This window comes from Scomber scombrus, chromosome 6 (assembly GCF_963691925.1).
Source record: "Scomber scombrus chromosome 6, fScoSco1.1, whole genome shotgun sequence".
Classification (NCBI taxonomy): domain Eukaryota; kingdom Metazoa; phylum Chordata; class Actinopteri; order Scombriformes; family Scombridae; genus Scomber; species Scomber scombrus.
In genome coordinates this window covers 11,058,477-11,081,818 of record NC_084975.1, presented here as the reverse complement: position 1 = coordinate 11,081,818, position 23,342 = coordinate 11,058,477, and the positions used below count along the sequence as shown (strand labels likewise).

Genomic DNA, 23,342 nt, shown 5'->3' with positions numbered 1-23,342 from the left:
GAAATATGTATCTCAGTCCCCCATGGACACATTTGGTGTTGATTGAGTAAAAATCCCAAAAGTTCAAGGAATTTTGTCATGGGTAACATAAAGGACTGTTAAGAAAAGTTTTATTTCTGTTCATTTCTTTTGTTGATCCATGAATAAAAATGACAGTATTGAACGTGCATGGTGGAAGAGGCTCAAACTGTGTGATTAATAATTTCTCTTCATTTCAACATGCTGTGGGAAGAGGTGTACAAAGTATCTAAATGACTAATGTCAAGAGAGTTAAGTGGCCTAGTGTATATCAAGCTTAGTGTTTGTATAAAAGTGTGGGAAAGCAAACACAGAGCACTTACGCTGTGGGCATGATCAACAGACCTTTGTTTGGTAGCTAAAATGAAGGATTGAAGTGTGTTTTTCACACAGTACATAAGTGTATGTGAAAAACTGTTATTGCTATTGTTGGCTTTAAATCTCACAAAATCAGGCATTTTATTCTGCTTCATATTGATTATTTAAGGTCAAAGTCAAGGATCAATATAGTGTCCTTTGTCTATCAAGGACATGAGGATGGAGTGAAAGAAACAGTTTCATGGTTGAATAAGAATACAGAATGTTTTCTCAGTTGATGCTTGAAAACATCAAATCTTTCAGCAATATTTCTCAACATGGTGACATCAAGAACAAAACAATATTGTATAGATAAGACACTATCTGAATTCTGTCAACAAATAACCAACCATAACAACAAATGTAAAAATGTATCTTTTCATGACACCAAGGTCCATTGTGTCTTTAATTTTGCCGTAATACAAAGATAACATGACGGCAATGTGACTCACATTCCTTTTAGGAGCAATCCAAATATTTGAGTGGGATGGAAATTGGACCTGGTTCCATTGACAGCTGTTGACTTGAAAATAATCTCCCCCTTAGTTGTGCCTTAATAATCTATTTGAAGATTGTACATCAGAAACATGGAGATGGTATGACATTTTTATCTCAAAGGTGCAAAGGTGCCTCACAGCACAAAATACCCTTATCTAAAGGGGGTCAGTAGGATTTCTGATCAATCTCAATGTTTACCAGTTATTACTTCCAAAAGTCTCAAGCTGTCAGAATTCACTTTCAGCCTTTACTTGTCAACAGACCTGCCTGCCAACTGTTCAAGGACAGGACTCAGTAAGTATAGATCAAGAGTCCTAGACTGACAACATAATAATAATAATAATAATAATAATAATAATAATAATAATAATAATAATAATAATAATAATAATAAAATGGCTAATAAAAAAACAATTACAAAAAAATATATTTTAATTGTACTGTTTACTTTGATATTAACCTTTTATAACAAAACAGATTTTAAAGAACAAAACAGGTTATCTCATTTTTCTCTGAACTACAAACAACTATAAATAGTATTACACCAATCTGTTATTTAGAACAAGCATAGGATGTGTGTGTGTGGGAGTGCGGCAGTCGGATTATAATTACTGTATGCAAACAAACTGTGATTCCAATGCTTTGAGCAAAGTTTCAAAGGATCATAAGGATCATCTGATATTATACCCATGTTTTAGTTTTATTTGTTTCCATATTTATTAATTTAATACTTGCAAAATATACAGTGTATTTTTAAGAGTCACTGATCTGATTCAGTCGAAAAATAAACACATTCAGATTTTACACCAAACAAACTGAAAAATATGATGAATTTTTTTCTTTTACATAAAGGAAAATGAACATTTCAGACAAAAAGTAGTCAGTATTAAGTCGGAGAAAAAAAACTTTCATATAATATTAATCCATTACAATCCTCACATGTCATACAGTCGGCTTCTGAACGTCAAATTCATGCTTTTTTGTTTCCATCCTTAATAGTATGGTGGAGGGTTTACTCCTCAGCAGTTTTAGCCTGTAGCCAGCATCTGATGGGGTTTATTGACTTAAAACCTGAAAAGTTCCCTCACAATGGAAGAAGACCTCTTTTTCAGTCCAGACATGACATTTTGATCATCTCAGCTGGGGAAATTTGTATCCACATCTTTATGGCTAGAAGGGGTCTGATGAGTCATTTTGAAAGTGACTAACGTTCCTGTCATGGATGTATTTTTGCTTCTCCTCTGTCGGTTCACGTTTAAATAATGTCTGGTGTTGTTGCTTCAACATGTTACAAGCTTATATTTATATGGAGGAATTTCAGTGTCACAAGCATATTACAGCTTGCTGGCTTTTTTTTTTTTTTTGCTAGCACGGGTAGCTGTTTACATTTACATCACACTTGACTACATTTGCTTATGCTGTGCATGAGTGAGAAATGTAATAGCTCTATAGTTATAACTGCATAATGCAAATGTATTAAATCTACATTTCAAATCTACAGGGGTCAGGGTTAGTCATAAGATAGATTCTGTATGAATTGTTCCTTTTTTTGGACATTTCATCTTTATTTGGTTGTTGACCATATAGACAGGAGAAGTGGAGAGAGTGAAGGGGATGACATGCAGTGAAGGTTGGAATTGAATTGGCTATGTTGCGATTACACAGTATCCACCTTACACCGCAGGGATGCCCAAGCATTCTGTTCAATGCTGACCGCTTACTATTGGATTAAATCCTTCTTCCTGAGAGTTTTCTCATTTTTGAGGTTACGCATGCATTCGGGCTGTTCCTGCAGTGCACACTCTTAGTGGGATTGAGGCCTTGGGCTCTGGAGTTATGGAGGATCCTTCTGAGTGGAGTGAGAGCATACAGTATGTGCAGTGACTTATGTGGCCTTGTGTGCGACTCGTCAGAGTGGCGTACACAACTCTAGTATGACAAAGGAAATATGGGTGGAGGTAGTGTGGTACTATATCTTCCTCTCCTGTTCAAATGGACACTAAATCAGTGATCAACCATTGGTTGGCTTTCATTTTTCAGTCAATAAATAACATATTGGTTTTTTAACGACTGGCTATTTTCACTAATTGATTAACATAGGTTAAGACTCATGATTCACCAGAGACCAAAGTCAGTGCATCATTATTTAATGAGCATTACTGTGTGGGTAAAAAAAAAATGTAGTGAGATGTTCTGCAGAAATGAAAATGGTCTGCAGAAATGAATATGTTTCCAAGCAATTTTGAATATTTCAGTGTAGTAAATATTGTTAAGTTATTATTTCAACTATAGTTTAAGCCATAGTTGTTTTAAATAGAATTTAAAATATTTCAACTAAATTATATTATATGCCCTTTTCCTGAAGGCTATACAGCACCAGTGTATCTCTATTCAACACTTGCTGTTCTCTAAATCCTCCTTTGTTATGCGAGTGAATAGACGTGAATATGGCACATTTTTCTCTGCTCAAAGCAATAAAACAAAAGGAATTGAATGAGTTTTGTGATTCTTTTGGCTGAACTACAAAAAATATGAGCCCATCAGTAAAGAGCTGTCTGGGACTAATGAGAGAGATCCATCCATCCATCCATCCATCCATGCATCCATCCAAACCCTCTTATCCTGTTCAGGGTTGCACAGGTTGTACCTGAACACAGTCAGCATTACGGATTAGAAGGAGAAACTGAATATCTTTCATGAAAGAAACTTATATAATAATGATGATAGTTACTGCTATGAGAATATGTCAATGTTTTGATAATTGTAGTTTTTTCAGTTGATAGATAAGTAAGTCAAGCATGTAAATGGGTTTATCTCCATTTTTCTCCCCCCTCTGCTATAAAAGTAATAGTTGGTGAGTCAGTCTTGTGAGGGTTGTGGGTCTCAATATACACTGAAGGGTCCTGTGTGGATAAGAGGTTAAGAAATTGCTTATTGCTGATTGTTTTGTTTTTGTTTGTTTTCATTGCTTTGTGATGTTTTTGCTTGTTGTGTTTTTGTCAGTTGAAGTTACCTTTCAAGAGTAAACAAGGTGTGCTAAAAGGGTAGCATTATAAGCTTCATTTTTTCGCACTGCAGAAAAACAAACAAACAAAAAAACAACCTTGAAGTTGGGTTTTTATGCTGTTTTGAGCTGCTCTATTTAAGTATCTGTCTCTTTTGGTGTGCTTAAATCTGTATATGAAGACTGGAAAAAAATACATTCTAAACCTCCTTATGCAGAAAGCATTCACCTACACCAAGATACCGTTTGTCAAGTTGAATTGCAAACACAATATCTGAGGTATCTAAGGAGGCAATAGCTCCTCATGCTCCCTTGTGGATACAGTCCTATCATAAATAGTGCTGCATATGAAAATGGTGCACTCAAATATTGTGTAAGCGTATTGCCACTGGCATATGCATCAGCAGAAGTGCATTCCAGTGCAATGACATAATTGTTCTGTTTACCTCCCTGCAAGTCACAATACAACAAGAAATATACATAAACATATAAACACATACTGTATGTACACAGAACAGATGCAGAAACACTTTTGTCACAATATACACATACAGTTATATACACACAGACATATAGGGCAAACATAAACAAGGGAGAGTAGCTTGTAGAAAGTAGCCATTGGATGACACGATTTTGACCGCTTATTGTGATGTGTTAAATTAACAGATATTTCTGATTGAGCTGTCATCACTCATCTCTCATGCTTCCAGTTATGCTGAAATAAAAGGGAAATTCTCTCTCCAAACACAAAGTCAGTTAGTGATTTAGAAAATTCTTGTTCTTCTGCAAGATTTTAAGAGATATCAGAACTGGTGGAGGCCAATGACAGTCTATGCCAATAGCAGATATACTATGATCATATGTTGTAAATGATGCATATGTGACCTCTTTAAAAAATAAAAAATAAACTTTACATGCAACTGTAAGCTGTTCCATAGCCTTGTAGATATTGATGCTAGATGTGGTTGCTAAACGATACATTTTTCCTGCCTACATCAAACACTTTCATGTGATTTTACTGCAGAGCTGCAGATTTGGAGTGGAAAGAATGTGCAGAACTTGAACACGTCCACCATTTGTAATTGTTCTGGGATGAAAATGCCTGCATGTGTGCTTACATGGTTAGTGTGTCAGCCATTCTGAGCCATAGAGTCCAGGGTGTGTGGTGCCGAGTTAATAGATTTCTGTCTCCAGTGCTTTTAGTGTGTTGATCTCCTGCTGACAGCTTCACACTCTGCTTTAAGCAGAGCTAAGTTGGGGGGGGGGGGGGGGGGGGGGGGGCTTAGAATAGAGCTTCCTTAACACCGCAAACATTTAGTTAATGTACCTTATTACTCCCCCATTGAGCTGATTTTCACTTTCCACTCACTCGCTTCCAAAAAAGCACCTCTAAAATTCCACGTTTTGCACGGACCACTGATATTTATGCTTGCAGACGCAATTTGTTTAATTCCACACAGAAATATTTGTGTCTTAATTTCCTCCCTCACTGGACAGAGGAGGAACAAGGGATCAATAAGAAAAACCCTGTGATATTAATTACACTCTATGTTCTGTCTTAATTTTCTCCTCTTGTGGTCTGTGCTCTACTGTATGTTTTCTCTCCAAACATGGATGCTCCCAGCATTTATTGTTGTGCCCCAGTGTTTGGTGTGCTCTCCTTCTGCTCTTGTCTCTGTAATGTTATTTTACGTTCTCTGCTAAGCATCACACAATACTCCTTCCTCCCCGCTGCCTGCCTCTTCCTCCTCTCTGTCTCTTTCTTTTCCTGTGTAGATATTTGTGTTTCTGTATCTGTGCCTCTCTCCTTCACTCTGTTTCCCTCTCATCCTCATCCCACACACACTCACTGTCCTTGTACTGTGGGCAGTGTATATGTGCACAGAAGCACTTGAGACAACTTTTTTTTCATAGCGGCAAGCCACTTAGCAGCTTTATATAGCAACTACCCAAGGAGAGGATTAACGGCAGGAAACATCTACAGAATGGCTTCCAGTGATATAGAACACACACACACACACACACACACACACACACACACACACACACACACACACACACACACACACACACACACACACACACACACACACACACACACACACACACACACACATGCAAACACACCACACTCATTGTACTCACTGAGCCATGGCCAACCTCACTGCACCCTGTCATCCACCTTTTTATGATATATTATTATGTTAGTCATCCAGCAGATGCTCTTATCCTTATGGGATTGTAATGTACAGTATAGACCAGCTTTTCATTACAAAGAGCGCGTGGAAAGCATATTTGACTTTGAAAAATCCAGTGACGCCTGCAAACCTCTCCCACACCCGCTTATTTGATTGCATCTTTTGTCTCGGCCAGGTGAGGCAGGTTGTGTCAGTTTGGCGCTTACGGTGTATCGTTCACAGCTGCTTTGCACTTAATTCACCAGTTTAGAAAAAAATTGCATACATTCACAGCCTCAGAACATGCTGCTCTCCCACTTGCCTGTGCTGCAGGGAGGATAACTCTCTCTTTCTTTTGAATTTCACCAAGGAGATAACAGTGCGTTGAATAGTCTGTCTCAGGGATTTCACAGAATCTGCAAAGCTGGCCTTTCACCTCTCTCAGTGGAGCTGGCCAGATCAAGCACTGGTGCTCTCCTGAGAGACCGTGGCTGACAAAATAACAAGATAACAAGATTAACAACAGGACTAATTACATTTGCTTACAAACTGGTTACAATACCTTTTGCACTATCATTGCACTTTAAATTGCACATACGTTTATTTATGCATCCGTCTATCTATCTATCTATCTATCTATCTATCTATCTATCTATCTATCTATCTATCTATCTATCTATCTATCTATCTATCTATCTATCTATCTATCTATCTATCTATCTATCTATCTATCTATCAATAACACCCCTAGCAGTACTACGCAAATGTTTTCTTGTCAGGTGTACCAACTCCCATGTCTGTACGATATAAAATGAATTAATAATAGTTGTAGTGTATTACGTTCTTCACCATATGGCAACAATGGCATCTATTGACTATGGATACTATGGAAAGTCTTTGAGTCTTTTTTCATATTGTGTGAACCACTAATTGCTGCTTTAACCTTTTGACATCTACTAGCAGCAGTAGAAATTAGTTTAGTTATAAAATAGTAGTTAAAATACTGAGGAATGTTGGGCCACTGATTTAATAATGTTTGCGTTATTGTGGTGTATCCATATGTTGTTGTCTTTTTGAATGCTGTAACATGCAATCCATCTTTAAAATCACTGTTGAGGAGTGACCATAGTGATGAATTGAAATATGTGATTTGTTGCATGTAAAAACTCAACTGAATTAATTCACTAGTGCTACATTTTAGTCACAAAGGACAAACCGCCAGTTTAGGAAAACTGAGCACAAAGGAATTAAATATGCATTAGAGATTTCAGCAGGAAGCGCCTTATCCACGCCCCAAAGCTTTTCTTTTGTTCCTCACCTAAAGTACATGCACAATTTAACCTTTTTCTGAACAAGCCTTGGAGTGCTACAGTATCGACTGAAGACTTGTTTTCTGTATATATATTTTTGTAACATTAAGCATTGAGGTTTTTGTACTATTTCCTTTTGGCAGTTGTTTGTCAACCAGCCAACTTGACCACTACTACCCGACGAGTCTAGTTAAAGAAGAAGTTTAGCCAGATTAATTTTATTAAACTTTAACTACAAATCACATGTGTCATCCAGGGTCGATTGGGAGCATAACTAGCAGTGAAGGCTCCTTCACAGTGTAGCAACTTTCTGGTAACTTGGCTCTCTTTGATTAAGAGTTGATGTTGAATAAGAAATAAATAAATTCTCTCAAAGAACTTGATTTTTCCTAAATGTCCCGCCATGCCTTTATAACTCTCGAGTCACATACTACATAGCCTGACTCACCAGATGTAGACTGTGGGTTTAATCCTGCCTTAGGCCAACTATTTTAGTCGACATTCAACTCCCCTTCTGATATCTGCATGTTACCATTTTCAAAATCCCAGTCACTACGTGAAATAACAACAACCTCCAAGCTAGCAACCTACATTGAGAATGAAAAGTTATATTTGTCTTTTTTATATTTCAAAGATACATCTCTTAATGTTTTAGATGGGGATTTTTTTTGCGGGGATTTAGCCATTTTAATGCCAGAGCTCAAACAAGTTCTTTAACATTATTTTGCAAGGACACCGTTGTTCCATCCTAGGCTTAGCACCGACCAAGACGACAATGATTGGTTTCAAGATATATTAACAAGCCAGAGCGTTTTTTCCCCCTATAGCAGAATTGATGTCATTCATTTGTTTGATTGCTTTCTTTATCACATACTTACTATATCACATACACGTACTTATTAATGTGTCTATTATTCAGTTATTAGTAGGCATTAAGCTATAAATAAACGGCTTCATTTATCAGCAAGAAGAACTCATCTGTGTTCTTTGGAGGCTGAGGACAGAGGTCAATGTATTGGTTAGAACTCCAGTTCTTGGTTATGAGACTGATTAAATCTGATTAATTTATTTCCCTTAAATAAGGGTGGCGCCCTATCAACAAGTGCAAGATTAAAGATCTAAAAGTAGTGTTACTCTTACAGTGCACACAAATGGTCGCTCACTTCACAAACACACATACAAACACATACGCACATGTACGCTCACACAAGTACATTCTTCATTATCATTCCAGAGCTGATAGGCTCTAATTATCTGCCTTGGCTCTGATTAGTCTCTCTGTAACAAGCTAATTAGATGGAGCCTTGTAAAATCATCACCACCATTACCATAGAGACATGGCTGGGAAAGATACCAAGAAGCAGGAGGCAAGGAATGTGTCTTGCACTACTCCCCGCAAAGATTTGATAGTCAACTAAATGTTAAGTGCCGGAGCTCTGATTTCTTTTTGATTAAGTGCCTTTTAAACCCTTCTACTTTGCAATAGAATCTTTATCCTTTCTCATTATTCATCACGAAAGGATTGTTCGGTCCTACGGAGCAGGATGATCTGGCTTTAAGTGCACAAGCTGCCACTGTCGACATTTTAGGAGATAGCATCTGAACATTGATTAGTTTCTCTGCCCCCACGATATGGTGGCTATTTATCCAAAACGAACTATCGTCAGATCCGAGTCAGAACTTTTCTCTCCACAGAGCAACTTTAAAGCCTGAGCAGAAAGCTAGATTAATTCTCTCCTCTTGCTTCTTCCTTCCTCTGTTATTATCCCTTTAACAATCCTTTTAGGAGCTGTCACACACTTTATAGTTATTGTGTTTCAGTTGTGAACACTCCCGGGCTAGTCCGGAGTGCAAGACATTGTATTTCCCATCAAAATGCATCTTAACTGTAAGCCCGTTAAAAAAGAAATAGGAATTGTGATCTCAGCATCTGTTTTCTGCTTTCCAACTCATTTGAGCGAACACCAGGTGCTGTAAAAGATTTATTATAGCAATTCGTACAGTTTGAAGACTCTATATCATTTGCTGTATGCATGTACTGCTCATTACCAACGTATAGTTTTCTATTATCGGCTATAATCGACTTTGGGGAGACATTATGTTACACAATATTAGAGAAACCAGCAAAGTAGAACTGTTTTGTACAGCGACAGCACATCTGTTGAGTCAACCCTCAGGTAGTGAAAGGATGCATTACGAACTGCTTTTGTCTTGGATTAAAAAGTACATTTATAGCCTCTGGTCACACGCAGGAGACCTTTTACATAATGGGATTTGAAATCCATAGTTACTTTTAGCCCTTAGGTAACTCACCTCTGTGCTTAAGTGTGTAGTGGTGTGTATGTGTGTGAGAGAGAGAGACAGGAAGACAGAAAAAGACATTCTAATGTCATCTATGTCAAGTGTGCAAATGTGTGTCTGGGTGTGACGGCACAACTTGCCCGTATGTCAAGTCTTTGTGCTTGTATTGGTGTCTGTGTGTGTTTGTGTGTTTGTCCTGGCAGGGGGTTCTTCATCTCTGAGGTGAGGCAGATGGCCTCTGTGGATTGCAGCCTGCTGAACTGGTTAGCAGCTCTTCTGGCATTCCTTCCTGCCATGTTGACACACGATCATATCCAATATTTGCAGAAATAGTGTCTTAGCTCACAATGCTGTGACTTGCTCCACTTTGCAGGAATAGATTCTATACGAAATGTGCCCTAGATCATGTCCGTGACAGTGTCAGGAGTATTTTATGCACATTGTCTCCAAATTGTGTCATTGTATTTAATGTGGATAATGATCACCGACTATCATTTTCAGCAAAAGGCACGCTACACTCCTGTAATAGAGATTGCAATGCAGTTTTACACCACTTCTCCTTGGGCGCTACTGTGCACTCTTGCTGTTTTCCCCGGCTCAGGGTGAGCGAGTTGGTAATTGGATTCCTGGAATCTTCTTATTCACTCCAGTGAGGCAGTGTGCAGGCGACAAAATGCCTGCAGCCATGAGGCATCATGCCTAGGCCCCTGTGGGAAGATCAAGGTAGCTTTACACAGACTTGGTAGATGAGACTGTGGCTGAGGCTCTCTCCCATGGGAACCTGGGTGTCAGGATGCCTGGATGGAAGTCCTGAAGGATAATGGATGGCTGATGTCACGTCCACCAACCTCCACTATAGGCCCATGCAGCCCTCCTGACATACACTTCCAATAATCTCCCAAGCCCGGCAGCTATGTAGAAGCAAAGGGATAAGGATAGATAGCTGGCAAATTGCCATGTGAAAAGATACTGTGGTAATTGACTTTGACCAAAACACTGAGCTGAAACGAGAATCTGTCAATACGCTGGTATCTGTTCCACACTGCAGACCTATAAATCATTGAGAATTATTCTAATCCTGAAGGATTCATATCTCATATACCTGTGCCCTCAGTTGACTTGCTGCTTGTCTGTTCTTTGGATTCCCCTGGCTGCTTGTCTCCCCTCTACACACACAGTTACATGACAGCTGTCACTTTCAGTAACTACAGCTCCGTCACTATCTCTGCACTATCCCCCAGGCCCAGACTGGTACCTGAACAAGGTGAAGTTGAAGATCACTGATGTCAATGACAACGTCCCTGAGTGGAATATGAGGCCGTACCCTTACCTCGCCGTAGTGTCCCCTGAGGCACCTGCTGGAACGTTTGTGTACCAGCTCCAGGCTCACGATGGGGATGAGGACAAAAGCGGAGAGGTGGAGTACTTTTTGTCGGATGGTAAGTTTTTTGCTGTTTTGCTCACACACACACACACACACACACACACAAACACACACACACACACACACACACACACACACACACACACACACACACACACACACACACACACACACAAATGTATACAAATGAAGTTGTATTAAAGTAGATTGCGCTGTTGTTAAAATAGGTTGACAGGCTATAGAGCCTCAGAAATAAATACAACTAGTCAGACACTAGCACAGTCACTCAGACAGATAGCCACAGGCATTCACACATTCATTCATGCGTTCATACTCTCTTTAGGTGTCCATTAGTTTCTCTGTCTATGTCATCCTGTCTCTCTCTACCTCTATATCTTTCTTTCTCTCTCTCTCCCTCTTTCTCTCTCTCTCTCTCTCTCTCTCTCTCTCTCACACACACACACACACACACACACACACACACACACACACACACACACACACACACACACACACACACACACACACACACACACACACACACACACACACACACACACACACACACGCAATGGCACACACAGCCAGAGGCCTTCACACATTTGTTTATGCACTTACCATGCACTCTTGTCTATCTGTCTGCTTCTCTCTGTTTCATACACACACACAGCATCATGCAAGCACACTCACAGACTACCACAGTGGGCTGTTGGAAGTCTGCCAGAGTGGTAGACCCCCTGGTGGTTGAGGGGATAGAGTTTGTTGGCATGTCAGAGATGGGGGGATGTGCTAATCCTGCCAATGGGGCTTTACAAAACACTACTGACTTCCTTCTGACTTGCATTATTCCATTGCACAGCTCCCCGATGCGAGTTAAACCACAATTACCACAAGACAGCCGTGGTCCATATGACCATGCAAAGAACCCCTGCTGTAAGCAGTAAGGCTTACCTTGTACAGCTATTACTAACAAAACAGTTTCTCTTCAAAGTTATCTAAACTATAATATCAAGATTTCACATTGTTTATTTAACCCTCTTATCCTGTGCTTAACCAAGAAGACCTCAAGAGAATGAGAATAGCTTGCCTTTTGATAAGCAAGGTCAGTCCGTCTGACCCCACTATCAGTTTTATGAGTGGCAGAAAGTTTTGAGATGATTTGCTTAAGTTCAAGTAGGAGCACTACAATGTAAAAAGGTTGACAGAATGAGAAAAGAATATCACCCTAAGTATTTATACTGGTGTTTCTGCTCACATCATATAATTTTCATCAGCAGATGGAGTCATGGAAGGGTAGTTGTTATGTTAAAATGACCATTTGTGTTGATTTGCACAGTTGGTATTCCTTGACACTTGGGATCTCCATCTACTCATCAAGATCTTGCGATATAATTGAAAGCTGCAGAAAGGCTACAAAATAGACCTTTTAGTGAGATTGTTAATTTATGTAAACATTTCAAGTTTTTTAAGTCTGTCCTAAAACAACAGTCAGGTGCCCAAACACACATTGACATGTTTTGTTTTGTTTTTCCCCAAATCCACAGTTCTCCTTACATACAGAAAATTTTATTTGAAGCTAATATGAGGCTTCAGCCACCTAAATTAGTAAAATAAACTCAGTATCTTTCAAAGTTACTGCATTTTAGTACCAAATTCCTTCTTTTTGTTACTATCTTTCCACTGCAGCTTAACAGGAAAACACTTTCTGTGGGGGAGTTTATTACTAAAAAGACTATAACTGTGAAAGATACCCACTTTATTTGATTAACTCACACAGCTGACGCCTCATATTATCTTAAACCTTTAAAAACATTTTCTCTCAAAACACGCCGTGTGGATTTTTTCGCCCATCATTTACATACTAAGAGCATTTGGATTGGATCTTCTAATGATCAGTATGAATAGAAGGAATGATTAAAGCAAGCTAAACCTTTTTCATGGTTCATTTGGGCACATGACTGAAAAATTGTGAATCTGTCCCTTAATACTACAGGAAACATAAAGCAGATAAATTGACTGGTACATCTGTTCACAGTGCAGCCAAACACAATCATGTTATTTTAGTAAAGAAGTCATTCAATAACTATGTAAGGCACCCCTACATGTACTTATTTTTTAATCACTGGCATTTACAGGACATGTAGAACCACGCTATTTTTTTTGTAGTCATGACCAGAAGTTTGAGATTTCTCTAATTTTTTCATAGATTTACAAACATAGATAATATGTGGGCCTTTAAGCAATAATGAAGCCTACCTTTTGAAAAGTATTCATGGGGAGTGTTTTTCTGCTTTTATTAGAGGGTTAACAGTAGACAGATGACAAGGATTGAGGGAGCAGATATGGAAAATGAAACGCAATAAAGGCTGGATTCAACCCAGAGACATTGTTATTCCCAGCTGGCAACTTAAACCACTAGGCCAACAGGGCAACCCAGATGTGTACCTTTTAATCTGCCATAAAAGTGAAATGTAGCCTCTGATAGAAAAAGGCACAAATGTATTCAATCTCAACCTGAACTAGAGTTACAGTAACCTAACAGTAGGCCGATCATGATCAAAGTCTATTTGTCACCGTTTCATGTACCTGTCACCTGATGCAAGCTGGCAGAATGGTAGCAAGTTGAATAAATCATCCATGTTGCCATGTGTCACAGGTGCAAACAGTGACAAGGATTTAGTGCGCAGCAACTGTTCTCTAGTTCAAAGGTAGAGCAGGTGTCTAACAGTTAACCTCATACTGTTCACATTTTGTATTTTTTACAAATTTGTACCAGTGTATAATATAGATACAAAAAGATAACTGTAACAGAAGTGACTGTGTCAGAGGTCAGAGCCATTCACAGGCACAATGCAACCATTTCTGTCTCGTCTGAGAGTTTATGATTAGTTGGTTAAAGTATAATAATTTTACATTTGACCTCAGAAAACCTACATTTTCCCTGCAGGCTTTGTGTAGTGAATACAATGTATTATAGATTATGAACCTAAGAGCATGCATTGTAAAATTAATAAAACATCAGCAGCCAGAGTCACTGTTACTTTCTTCTCCACACTCTATATATTCTGTCAGTTTGAAAATGAAATTGTGTCTTTGTAACTTAGAATATTTGTCCAACAGGTAAAAATGATTTTCAAAGTTTCACTGGTTAGTCATTGTTTGCCTTTGAAACAAGCAAGCTACTCTGGACCAAGGCAGAAAGTTCTGAATATGTACCATACTGCCTGAATACAAAATAGCTATTAAACAGCAATTGTAATAAAGCTTCTTTTAATCTTTTAATCCAGTGGGTGTTATATCGTGGTTGATTTCACTGTTAGAACGATGATATGGTGAACTTTGAAACTCGAATCTGTCAAGAGGGTTTAACAAAAAATGTTCAAGTGTTGTCCAAGTCAAGGCCTTTTCCTTGTGGTACAAAACAGAACATTTAAATCAAACTTACCAAGTATGTCTTTGAGTTAGATTATTTTAACCCTTTGATAATGTCTTCAAATTGTATTTAAATGTTAATTGAGCATGAATTCAGTGTATGTATTGTAACTGACCAGACCTAAAAACAGAATTTCAAAATGCCATTTGAGTAGTATTTCTGAGTTAGTATTCATGCCAGGGGTGATGGATGGGCTTGGATCCAGTGCTAAAAAATAATGTCATTATATTTCTCTGCAGGCGGTGATGGCTGCTTTGTAGTGGACAAGAAGACAGGCCAGGTGATGACCACGGGGCTGGTGCTCCAGCGGGACAGAGAGTACCTGTTAAGCGTGGTAGCCCTTGACGGCTTGGGCACCCGCAGTGCTCCTGCCATGCTCTCTGTTGTGGCAGGAGCCAGAGCACCACAGTTCACCAATACGAGCTTTGCCATCTCCATACCAGAGAACACACCTGAAGGGCAGCCGTGAGTACCACATGTGTTAACATCCAATCTTACATGCATGTATACATAAGCAGGGATGAATTAGGGTTGATGCAGGAAAACAATGTGATAACCATCCCGCAGCTTTTATTCAAATGTAGTCTATTCTCATGTGGTTACAGAAGACACTCTTTGTCAGATTCTTTAGTACTGCTTCAATATTTACAACTGTCTAATTGCTGCATAAAAGTACAATATAATGAAAGACAGTATTAAAATGCAATAATACTGCAGCAGGATTATGAAAGGAGAATGCCTCATATCTGTAAATGGCCATGAAAGCATACTGTTAGTCACTGATTCAGTATTACACACAGCACTGTCTAATAACCTACATTTGTAACAATTAAAACCACGAGGCACACAACAGTGTGTATCTCTGCAAGAACAAGCCCGTGCAGACCTGTACAAAGACACACTCATTTGAAGTGTCGATTTCTAAACGCTACCTGTTAAGACTTGTGCTGATGAATATTCATTTGGTCACACTAGCGTACTCAGGCATAAATTGACATATCATCATAGCACACCATTAGGGGAAAACAAACTTGCTTAACCGTAAAAACAAACATTGATATCTGCATAATAGAATTACATTATTACACAGAACTGACAAGTACTGATTGAGCGTGTTTATAACACGTACTCAATGGGCCATACAGTCATTGATTTCATTATAGCGCAGTGCTGATGCAGTAGAAGAGGATTTCGATTTTAATTCAACATGTGTGCCACTGAAATCGAATATTAAAGTTGGTGTTTCCTTCCTCTTTTGATCGCTTTTTCTTTGTTCTGTAGCTTCTTGGTGGTGTTTGCTGTTTCCTTCCAAAAGCAGCAAATCAGCTACAGTCTGCTGATCAATCCCAGTAGCCTTTTCAGCATTCAGCAGGAGACAGGGGAGATCAGTCTGACCCGGACGCTAGATTATGAGAGTGACCAGAGGCGCTACCTGCTGATGGTGCGAGCCAGCGAGGAGCCCGGCAGCCTGAGCACTGCCACAGAGGTTAGTTTCATTATGGAGTAATGCAGACAGCAAACATGAGTCATATAAGAGTTCATACACACAGGTCAACCAAGTCCAAAGCCAAGATCTGCTGCAATGTTTTATTATTGCATTTGTCACACAAGCATTTGCGCTTACTGTGCTGATATAAACTAAAAGGACAATCTGCTTTGTTGCTGAGATTTGCCGCGCTATGGGCTCCCACTGGGCTTCTACAAAGCTTTCAGACTGTCCAGTTTACACCTAAATGTTATGTGGCTCATATCGGCTGACAAGTCTGCATTAACAGCAATGATCTGATCTCAGCGCTGACCTATATTGACCACAACACATGGTGATAACCACAAAGGAGAAGTGGCTGAGTTTTTGACTGTCTACATGAATAGCATGGCTGAATGGTTTTGAAATGTTAGTAGGTAGACGAGAGGCCCAAGTGAATTTTTTTTTTCTGTGATTTGTTTCACCCTTTTGTTTCTGTCTCTCAGTAAGTGCTTTTTTTCAAGTGTGTGATCTGGGAATGAACTGTGTAAAATATAGAACACACTCTGAGGCACTTGGCATGAGAACTCAAAACCCTAAAACTTCATTCACAAATGAATATTTCTAGATAAACTATTCATGGATTCGGTATCTTTTAAATATTGAATTCAAAGGTTTCGCCACCCAATTATCATGTCAGGCACTTACGTACCAAAGATGTAGCAGGAAAATCCCCTTTTGCTCAACTGCATGTTGTGGAGAAGGAGTAGGCGAATGGGAAAACCTATCCCAGCTATTTCAGGACTATTACTCAGCTGTCACTTCACACTTTACACACAGTGGTGACAGGGGGGAGCTTGTAGGGCGGAGGGCAGCTAAGGGCCTTTGTCGAAAACACACACAGTGAGAACATGTTCTTTCTCAGAACATTTCTATTTTTGACTCAGGAAAATCATGCAGTGGAAGATAAAGGATGTGTTGAACTGGCAACTTGAGAAACTATAAAATGCAATTTAGATTAAGTTGTGGGTCAGCGTCCTGTTCAGAGAATTTCCTATGGTTGTCTCCTGGATTAGAGGGTTATTAAAGGGAGGCTAATTTTGTGTTCTTCTACTCTAATTTTGTCTCCTCTCTTTCTTCCTCTCCTCTTCTCTTCTCTCCTCTCCTCCTCCTCTTATCCCCTCATTCTGGCACTAATCAGGTTCAGGTGTTGATAACGGATGAGAATGATTGTGTCCCAGAGTTTCTCCAATCCATCTACAGTGTGGATGGAGTCCCTGAGACTGTAACCACGGCAACATCCCTGCTGCAGGGTGAGACTCTTCTCACCCCATATTTCTTTTTGAAGTGGAGAAAAAAACTATGCAAAAAGTCACTTTTTCTACAGGAAAACAGAAGATGTACTGTGTGAGAAAACCAAACCTGCAATTCAGACCTTGAATCTTGAATCATTGTTTCAACTTAAAGGACCATAAGGCTTCCATTTTTGCATAATGAAAGAAACAATTAGATCTTTCAGATCTGTGATCATAATCTCAATTATATTCTACTAAACTAACTACGACAAAGACCCCATATTATTTTGATTTATTATGCGCTGTATGAATAATGGCATGCCAATTTGTCTATTACTGCAAGAGTCTACCTTATTATTGTTAATTATGAGGCTGAAGGTGTATGTATGCCATTGCAACTGCGAAACTTGAGTTTAAATGTACAATTATAAACCAAAAGTGTAGAAATACAGTACATCTTTAAATTAGATGTAATCGCTTATTGTATAATGCATAACCTATGTGATAATATAATAACCTATTTTCCTAAGGATTGTTTTAAGGCATTTTTCTTGAAAGAAACTGCACTTCTGATTACACTCATGAGATTTGATATACTGTACCTTTAAAATACTTTTGTCATATTTAGCTACAGCCTTAGAAAACTACATCAACAGGATTTGAGAATGTTCCACAGTGCCACAATTTTACTCAATAATGAAAAGGGCCCAAAAACTCTTGACAGTTAAGAAAATGCACATTTAATGCAAAAAAATGCCTCTTACTTCAGAAGTATTCTTTTCACCTTGTTCACTGTCTAGTTCTTGTCAAATGCTCCTAAGCCCGTAGGACGTCGGTCCCCCATGGGCCACCATAGCTGATTCGTGAGAATATCTGACTGTGCAATTGTTTCTAGTGCATTCTGGGTAAGAAAAATTTAGCAAATTTAATTTGAAAACATTCGTATAACATAGCCTGGAGTGGTGGAAACTGTTGGCACTGCAGAGCGAGCGGAAGGAGAAAATGGAGACCAATACAAACCAATGCTTCCACAAAAAAAAAAAAAACAACCAGTATGGTAGGAAGAACTCAGCAGTGGATGGATCAAAGGTAGAGGGAGTGAGAACAGGGAGTCCTCTGAAAGACTTGCCCATGGGGAAGATAGATCTTTATGCTACAAATAGACTGTAGCTGATACACAATGCAAAGAAACTTTATAGTTAAATACATTTCCTCCTGACAAAAGCCCAGAATGCCCCAACGATTCAAATATAAGGATAACACTATGCTCTGAATACATTTCTTAATCTGGTGGACTGCACAGCTAACTAATGAAATGTTTTGAGGCACAGAGGGGGTGAAATCCCCATTACCCCATTAACCACTTCTAGACACAAATTGAATACTTTACAAAGAGGCTATCATTTCACCTTTACCCACTGAGGTTGATGGTAAAGAAGATATACTGAATCACCTTCAGTTAAAACTGTGTAGTACGAGTGACAGTGAAGTTAAAAATCACTCCTTAAATTCTTGAACATTTAATGAGTCAGTCACATTATGCAGACAATACAAAGACAAGTAATTGTCGGCCTTGAACTATATCACAAGACACTGAGATGGAAGGAGAAGGAGAATGAAGAATTGAGATGCACAGACTGCGCATGCTGATGCTTGACACAGAGGAAATAAACACATCAAAAGAATATGCAATATGCAAGTCTTATGAGCTGGAGGGGCTGTGCATGAAACAGTGAGTTTAAGTGAAATTCACCCAACTTAAATTAGCTTTGCAACCAAGGGTGTCAATATTTTTGACTGTAGTCTTATGAAAAAATCTCATCTCCCATTAGAAACAAATCTATTGTTTTTCTGTGTAATTACCTCAGAATAAACTGATTTCAAAACACTCAGCAGAAAACACCAGTTGTTCACTTCACAGTTTCTTTTTGCTGCTTTTAAGTTCATTTTTTCAAATGATTGTGATAAGTCTTCAGGGAATAGTGCAGTTTGTGTGCTAGTAATTGTAGCTGTCAGAGCTTATGATATATTACATGTTTAGCAAGGCCATGAAGAGATAATGATCTACACAGATGTCAACGTATTCATCAACTGATGCCATCTCATCAGCTTGTTTCGATTAACTGCTAATTGATGGTCCTTGTGTGATGTCTTCCCTCCTGTCAGTGCTGGCCACGGACTGTGACTCCGGGTTAAATGCTGAGCTCACCTATTACACCCTGAGCCCAGACTTCAGCATTTCCCCCCATGGGACCATATTCCCTGCAGGCCGACTGGACTATGAGAGGCCTAACCATCTGTATGAATTTGTGGTGATGGCAGTGGACAGCGGAGACGAGCCGCACTCTGGCACTGCCACGGTCCGTGTAAGGATGGCAAATGTCAACGATGAAGCCCCAGAGTTCTCCCAGCCTGTGTGAGCAAACAAAAAACTTCAAACCAAATGCCTCCCCATCTTTCTTCTAAATCCCCATTCCTTGATTTTTTTATTTTATTTTAGCCCTTCTTATTTGCACTTCATCCTGAATCTTTATCCCATTTACCTCATACCAAACACCATTGGTTTACCACCATATGTACTTTATAAATATTGCTTTCTTAACATAAAATAGTAGCCAAGATGTGACCTTTAAGAGAAAGTTGATATTAACGTACTTATTGATGAGGATATCTACTTATCGAGGACTCAAAGCGTAGCTTCTGAAAAATAATATATTGGAATATAAAGTGCGAGCCCAAGACACAGAGGAGCTATGAGTAGATCAATAAGCTATTACAAAAAGTATTCAGTGTGTGTCTGTGTGTGTCACTGTGAATGTTGCTTTAAATAACACAAACAAATGTATTTGTAAGGCACCTTTCACAAAAGCTAAAATTTAAGTCTTAACCATGGACAGAGTTCAGCTGCAAAGATCAAAGTTTGTCACCAAGATGACAAGTTCAAATACCTACTGCTGGCACTAGTGCATCTCTGATCCACCAGCTGATCTCTTTTCATTGCAGTGCAGCTTTGCTCTTTGAGCAGACAAAGTAGTTGCATCACATATTTATGGGTCGTTACATCACACAGCAGACCTGCCTTCCTTCAGGCTATTCATCACTATAATATTTGATGCTGGGAGTCCTGCCATGAATATTGGCCAACTTGCATCAATGCTGCTGTAGTAAAACCACTACCACAAAGACAAACTCATTAGATTTTATTTGGGGTGTTAATCACAGCCATCTGGCATCAAAACAATCTGTAACCACCAACACAATTTGACATTGCTACTTTCTTAGATTTCAGGGATTTGCTAAAGTAGGTCTTTTGTTGAATACTGCCGTAAAACTGAGAATTAACACATCAATCTCTTGGGTTTATTTTTTGGAATTTTTCAAAGGTATGTAGCAATCCAGTGTGTCGAAGACTCCCTTTTTTGGCAAAAGTAGTGTAAGGGGGTGGGCAGCAACTGTCACTGCATTATTCCCTCATATGAATAAGCTCAATGTTTCAATGACCTTCACACAAGACTGTTGTGGACCTCTGTTACATGCTTTTGTTGCATTGTCAGATGTCAGTCTCTGTGGTTGGCTAGACACAGAGGCAAACAAACAGGTGGGCAGAGAGGTGGAGATATAGACAGACAAACATAAAAGAAAGGAGAAAAACACTGAAACATGGTTGCAGGGCAAGCGAGCAAGGAATACCAAAACATACACAGAGAGTAGACAGGAGACAGCCAGTCAGATATGCAGATAAACAGAGAGGCCTGTTTGGCAGTCAGAAAAATACTGATGCCAGACCAGCAGACAGATATTTAGATATGCAGGCATTTTGCCAGGTATAGGGCGTGTTGAGCACTTCGTCATACTGTGGCATACAGAGGTGTAGATAAGTGCTTTTTGCGTAAAGAGGACAGAGTGGCCACAAAAGCACAAAGACACGTAGAGCAAGACAACTGCGTTTGACTCAGACTAATTAAGATACTTTGACAAGCAATTGATCAGGCAAATTTTTCCTGGCATGCCCTCTCAGGTCACATCTGAATGAGCTGTAGAGTGGCTACCAGTGATTGAAGTAAGGGATGGACAGTCAGAGGAAAAAAAGGGAACTGAGTATAGTCAGACATGCAGGCTGGCAGATAGATAGGCATACTGAGTACAACTTCACAGTCCAGTGAGATGTAGGGGGATGCTTCAGGAAGAAAAGCAGAGGGAGTGTATATGTCTCATCCTCACAGAGCTGCGGAGAGGTGGCCTCTGAGCCGGGTGACAGATTACAGGTCACTCATGTTGCCACGGAGACTGCCACGGCTGGCGGAGATGAATCACCCATCAGCGTTCTTCTGTAAACCATCAATCACCTCTGACTTCTCACCACAGACACCGACAAACCCACCCTCCCCACCCACTCCCACCACCACCACCCCCACCACCACCATCCACACATACTTACACACACATATTAGAACAGGATACCACACAAAATCTCACAGGGGATGAGTTCTGCTGACAAATCAACTCAAAGTCTGCGAGAACACTGCCCCCTCTTATATCCTGCTCCTCACTGTCTATCAGCCTCTCTCTCTCCTCTCGCTCTTCTCGTCTCTCTCACTCCCACATATCACTTTACTTGTCATGTCAGTGCCAGCCTTTATTTTTTGTCAACTGCTCCTCTCTCCATCTTGCCTTTGCTCTGTTTTCCATTTCTCTTCATCTTTGCATCCTCCAAGTCACGTAGTTCATCTCCTCCCCATTGTGCTTTGCACCACAGTGGTATATCAGTCTCTTGTTACTCTCTGGGCATCTCACTGCCCAGCACCACAGAGCAAGCAAATCACTGTTGACATTTTAAAAAGCACTGGATCAAATGGCCCACTGTGGGCTGGGTATGTGGAGGCACCATTTGTTCGATGACTTCAACATCCCAGCAGACATTATCATTTGTCTCCGGTCTGGCCAGCTAAGAGGACAGGTTAAATCACAGTGACAAGGAAAAGCCACAACTATAAGTCTAATCAGCCTGCTGATGCCTTGGACTGTGTAAATGATTCGTATCTCCTGTCTATGTGTGTTTCCATCATTGGCTTGGGACTTCTATGTGTGTGTGTGTGTGTGTGTGTGTGTGTGTGTGTGTGTGTGTGTGTGTGTGTGTGTGTGTGTGTGTGTGTGTGTCTATTCTCACTTTCTTTGCACTTGTTAAACTTCTTCTTTGCAGATATCGAACGTTTGTTTCCGAGGATGCGGGCCCTAACACCCTCGTCGCCACAGTCCTGGCCAAAGACCCAGATGGTGATGGTATAATCTACTCCATAACAGCCGGCAATGAGGAGGGAAACTTCGTCATTGACAGCCAGAAAGGTGATACTTCTTAATTTTCCGGCCAAGCTTCACGTTTGCTGCCCTCACTCTAATTGACAGGCTTTCTATCAAGTCACACATTCAATTTTCTCTAATACATTCCCGCTACAGTAGTGTGCAATGAACGCCCTCTACTTTCAAAGTCAATGTGGAAAAATATTGAAAGTTGATATTAGAAGCCGTAATTTCAATATGAGTGCCGCTCTTTCTATTATTGGGGTCATAAATAAAGACAATTACATTATTTAGCAAATTTCCATGGATGGTTTTTCTTTTTGCAGGTGATGAGAAGAGTGTTTCCTCTGTTTCTGAGCTTTCTAGCATTAGTGACAGCACAGTTTATCTTTTTTATTTACCCTTTGATCCGAAACCAGTGGCAATCGCTGTGACATTTGTCACCCAACCCTTTCAATTCAATTTCACAACAACTGCTCTATCATAGCTCACAATCTTCAGGCTGCGCTCCACCAGCTCCCCTTTCCTTTGTGTCATCTTTTTATATTCCTTTCCACCCTTTCAGTGTATCCTCAGAGCAAGAAAATGCTAAGGCTGATATCCTTTGGGTGCAGGGAAAACCACTATACAGCTTCCCACTTACTGTACTGTATATACGAAGAGTGCTGGCTCATTGAATAGCTGCTAGAGCTCATGTTGCATTTGTAAACAAGGATGACATTTAAGCTGGTGGAATTACTGTGTACATCCCACAGTTCACTTATTTTAATGTTGTGCTGCAGTGCTTTCAACGTCACACATT

General features: G+C 39.7%; 1 protein-coding gene across 1 annotated transcript in view; it reads left to right on the top strand.

Annotated features, from left to right (window-relative positions):
• Positions 1-23,342, top strand: part of LOC133982215 (neural-cadherin-like) — an 89,311-nt gene that overhangs the window by 14,118 nt on the left and 51,851 nt on the right. Inside the window, exons 2-7 of the mRNA XM_062421171.1 lie at positions 10,907-11,104; positions 14,722-14,947; positions 15,764-15,968; positions 17,149-17,260; positions 19,409-19,658; positions 22,443-22,585. Of these exons, the coding sequence (XP_062277155.1) occupies positions 10,907-11,104; positions 14,722-14,947; positions 15,764-15,968; positions 17,149-17,260; positions 19,409-19,658; positions 22,443-22,585 (1,134 nt within the window). The remainder of the gene's footprint in view (positions 1-10,906; positions 11,105-14,721; positions 14,948-15,763; positions 15,969-17,148; positions 17,261-19,408; positions 19,659-22,442; positions 22,586-23,342) is intronic.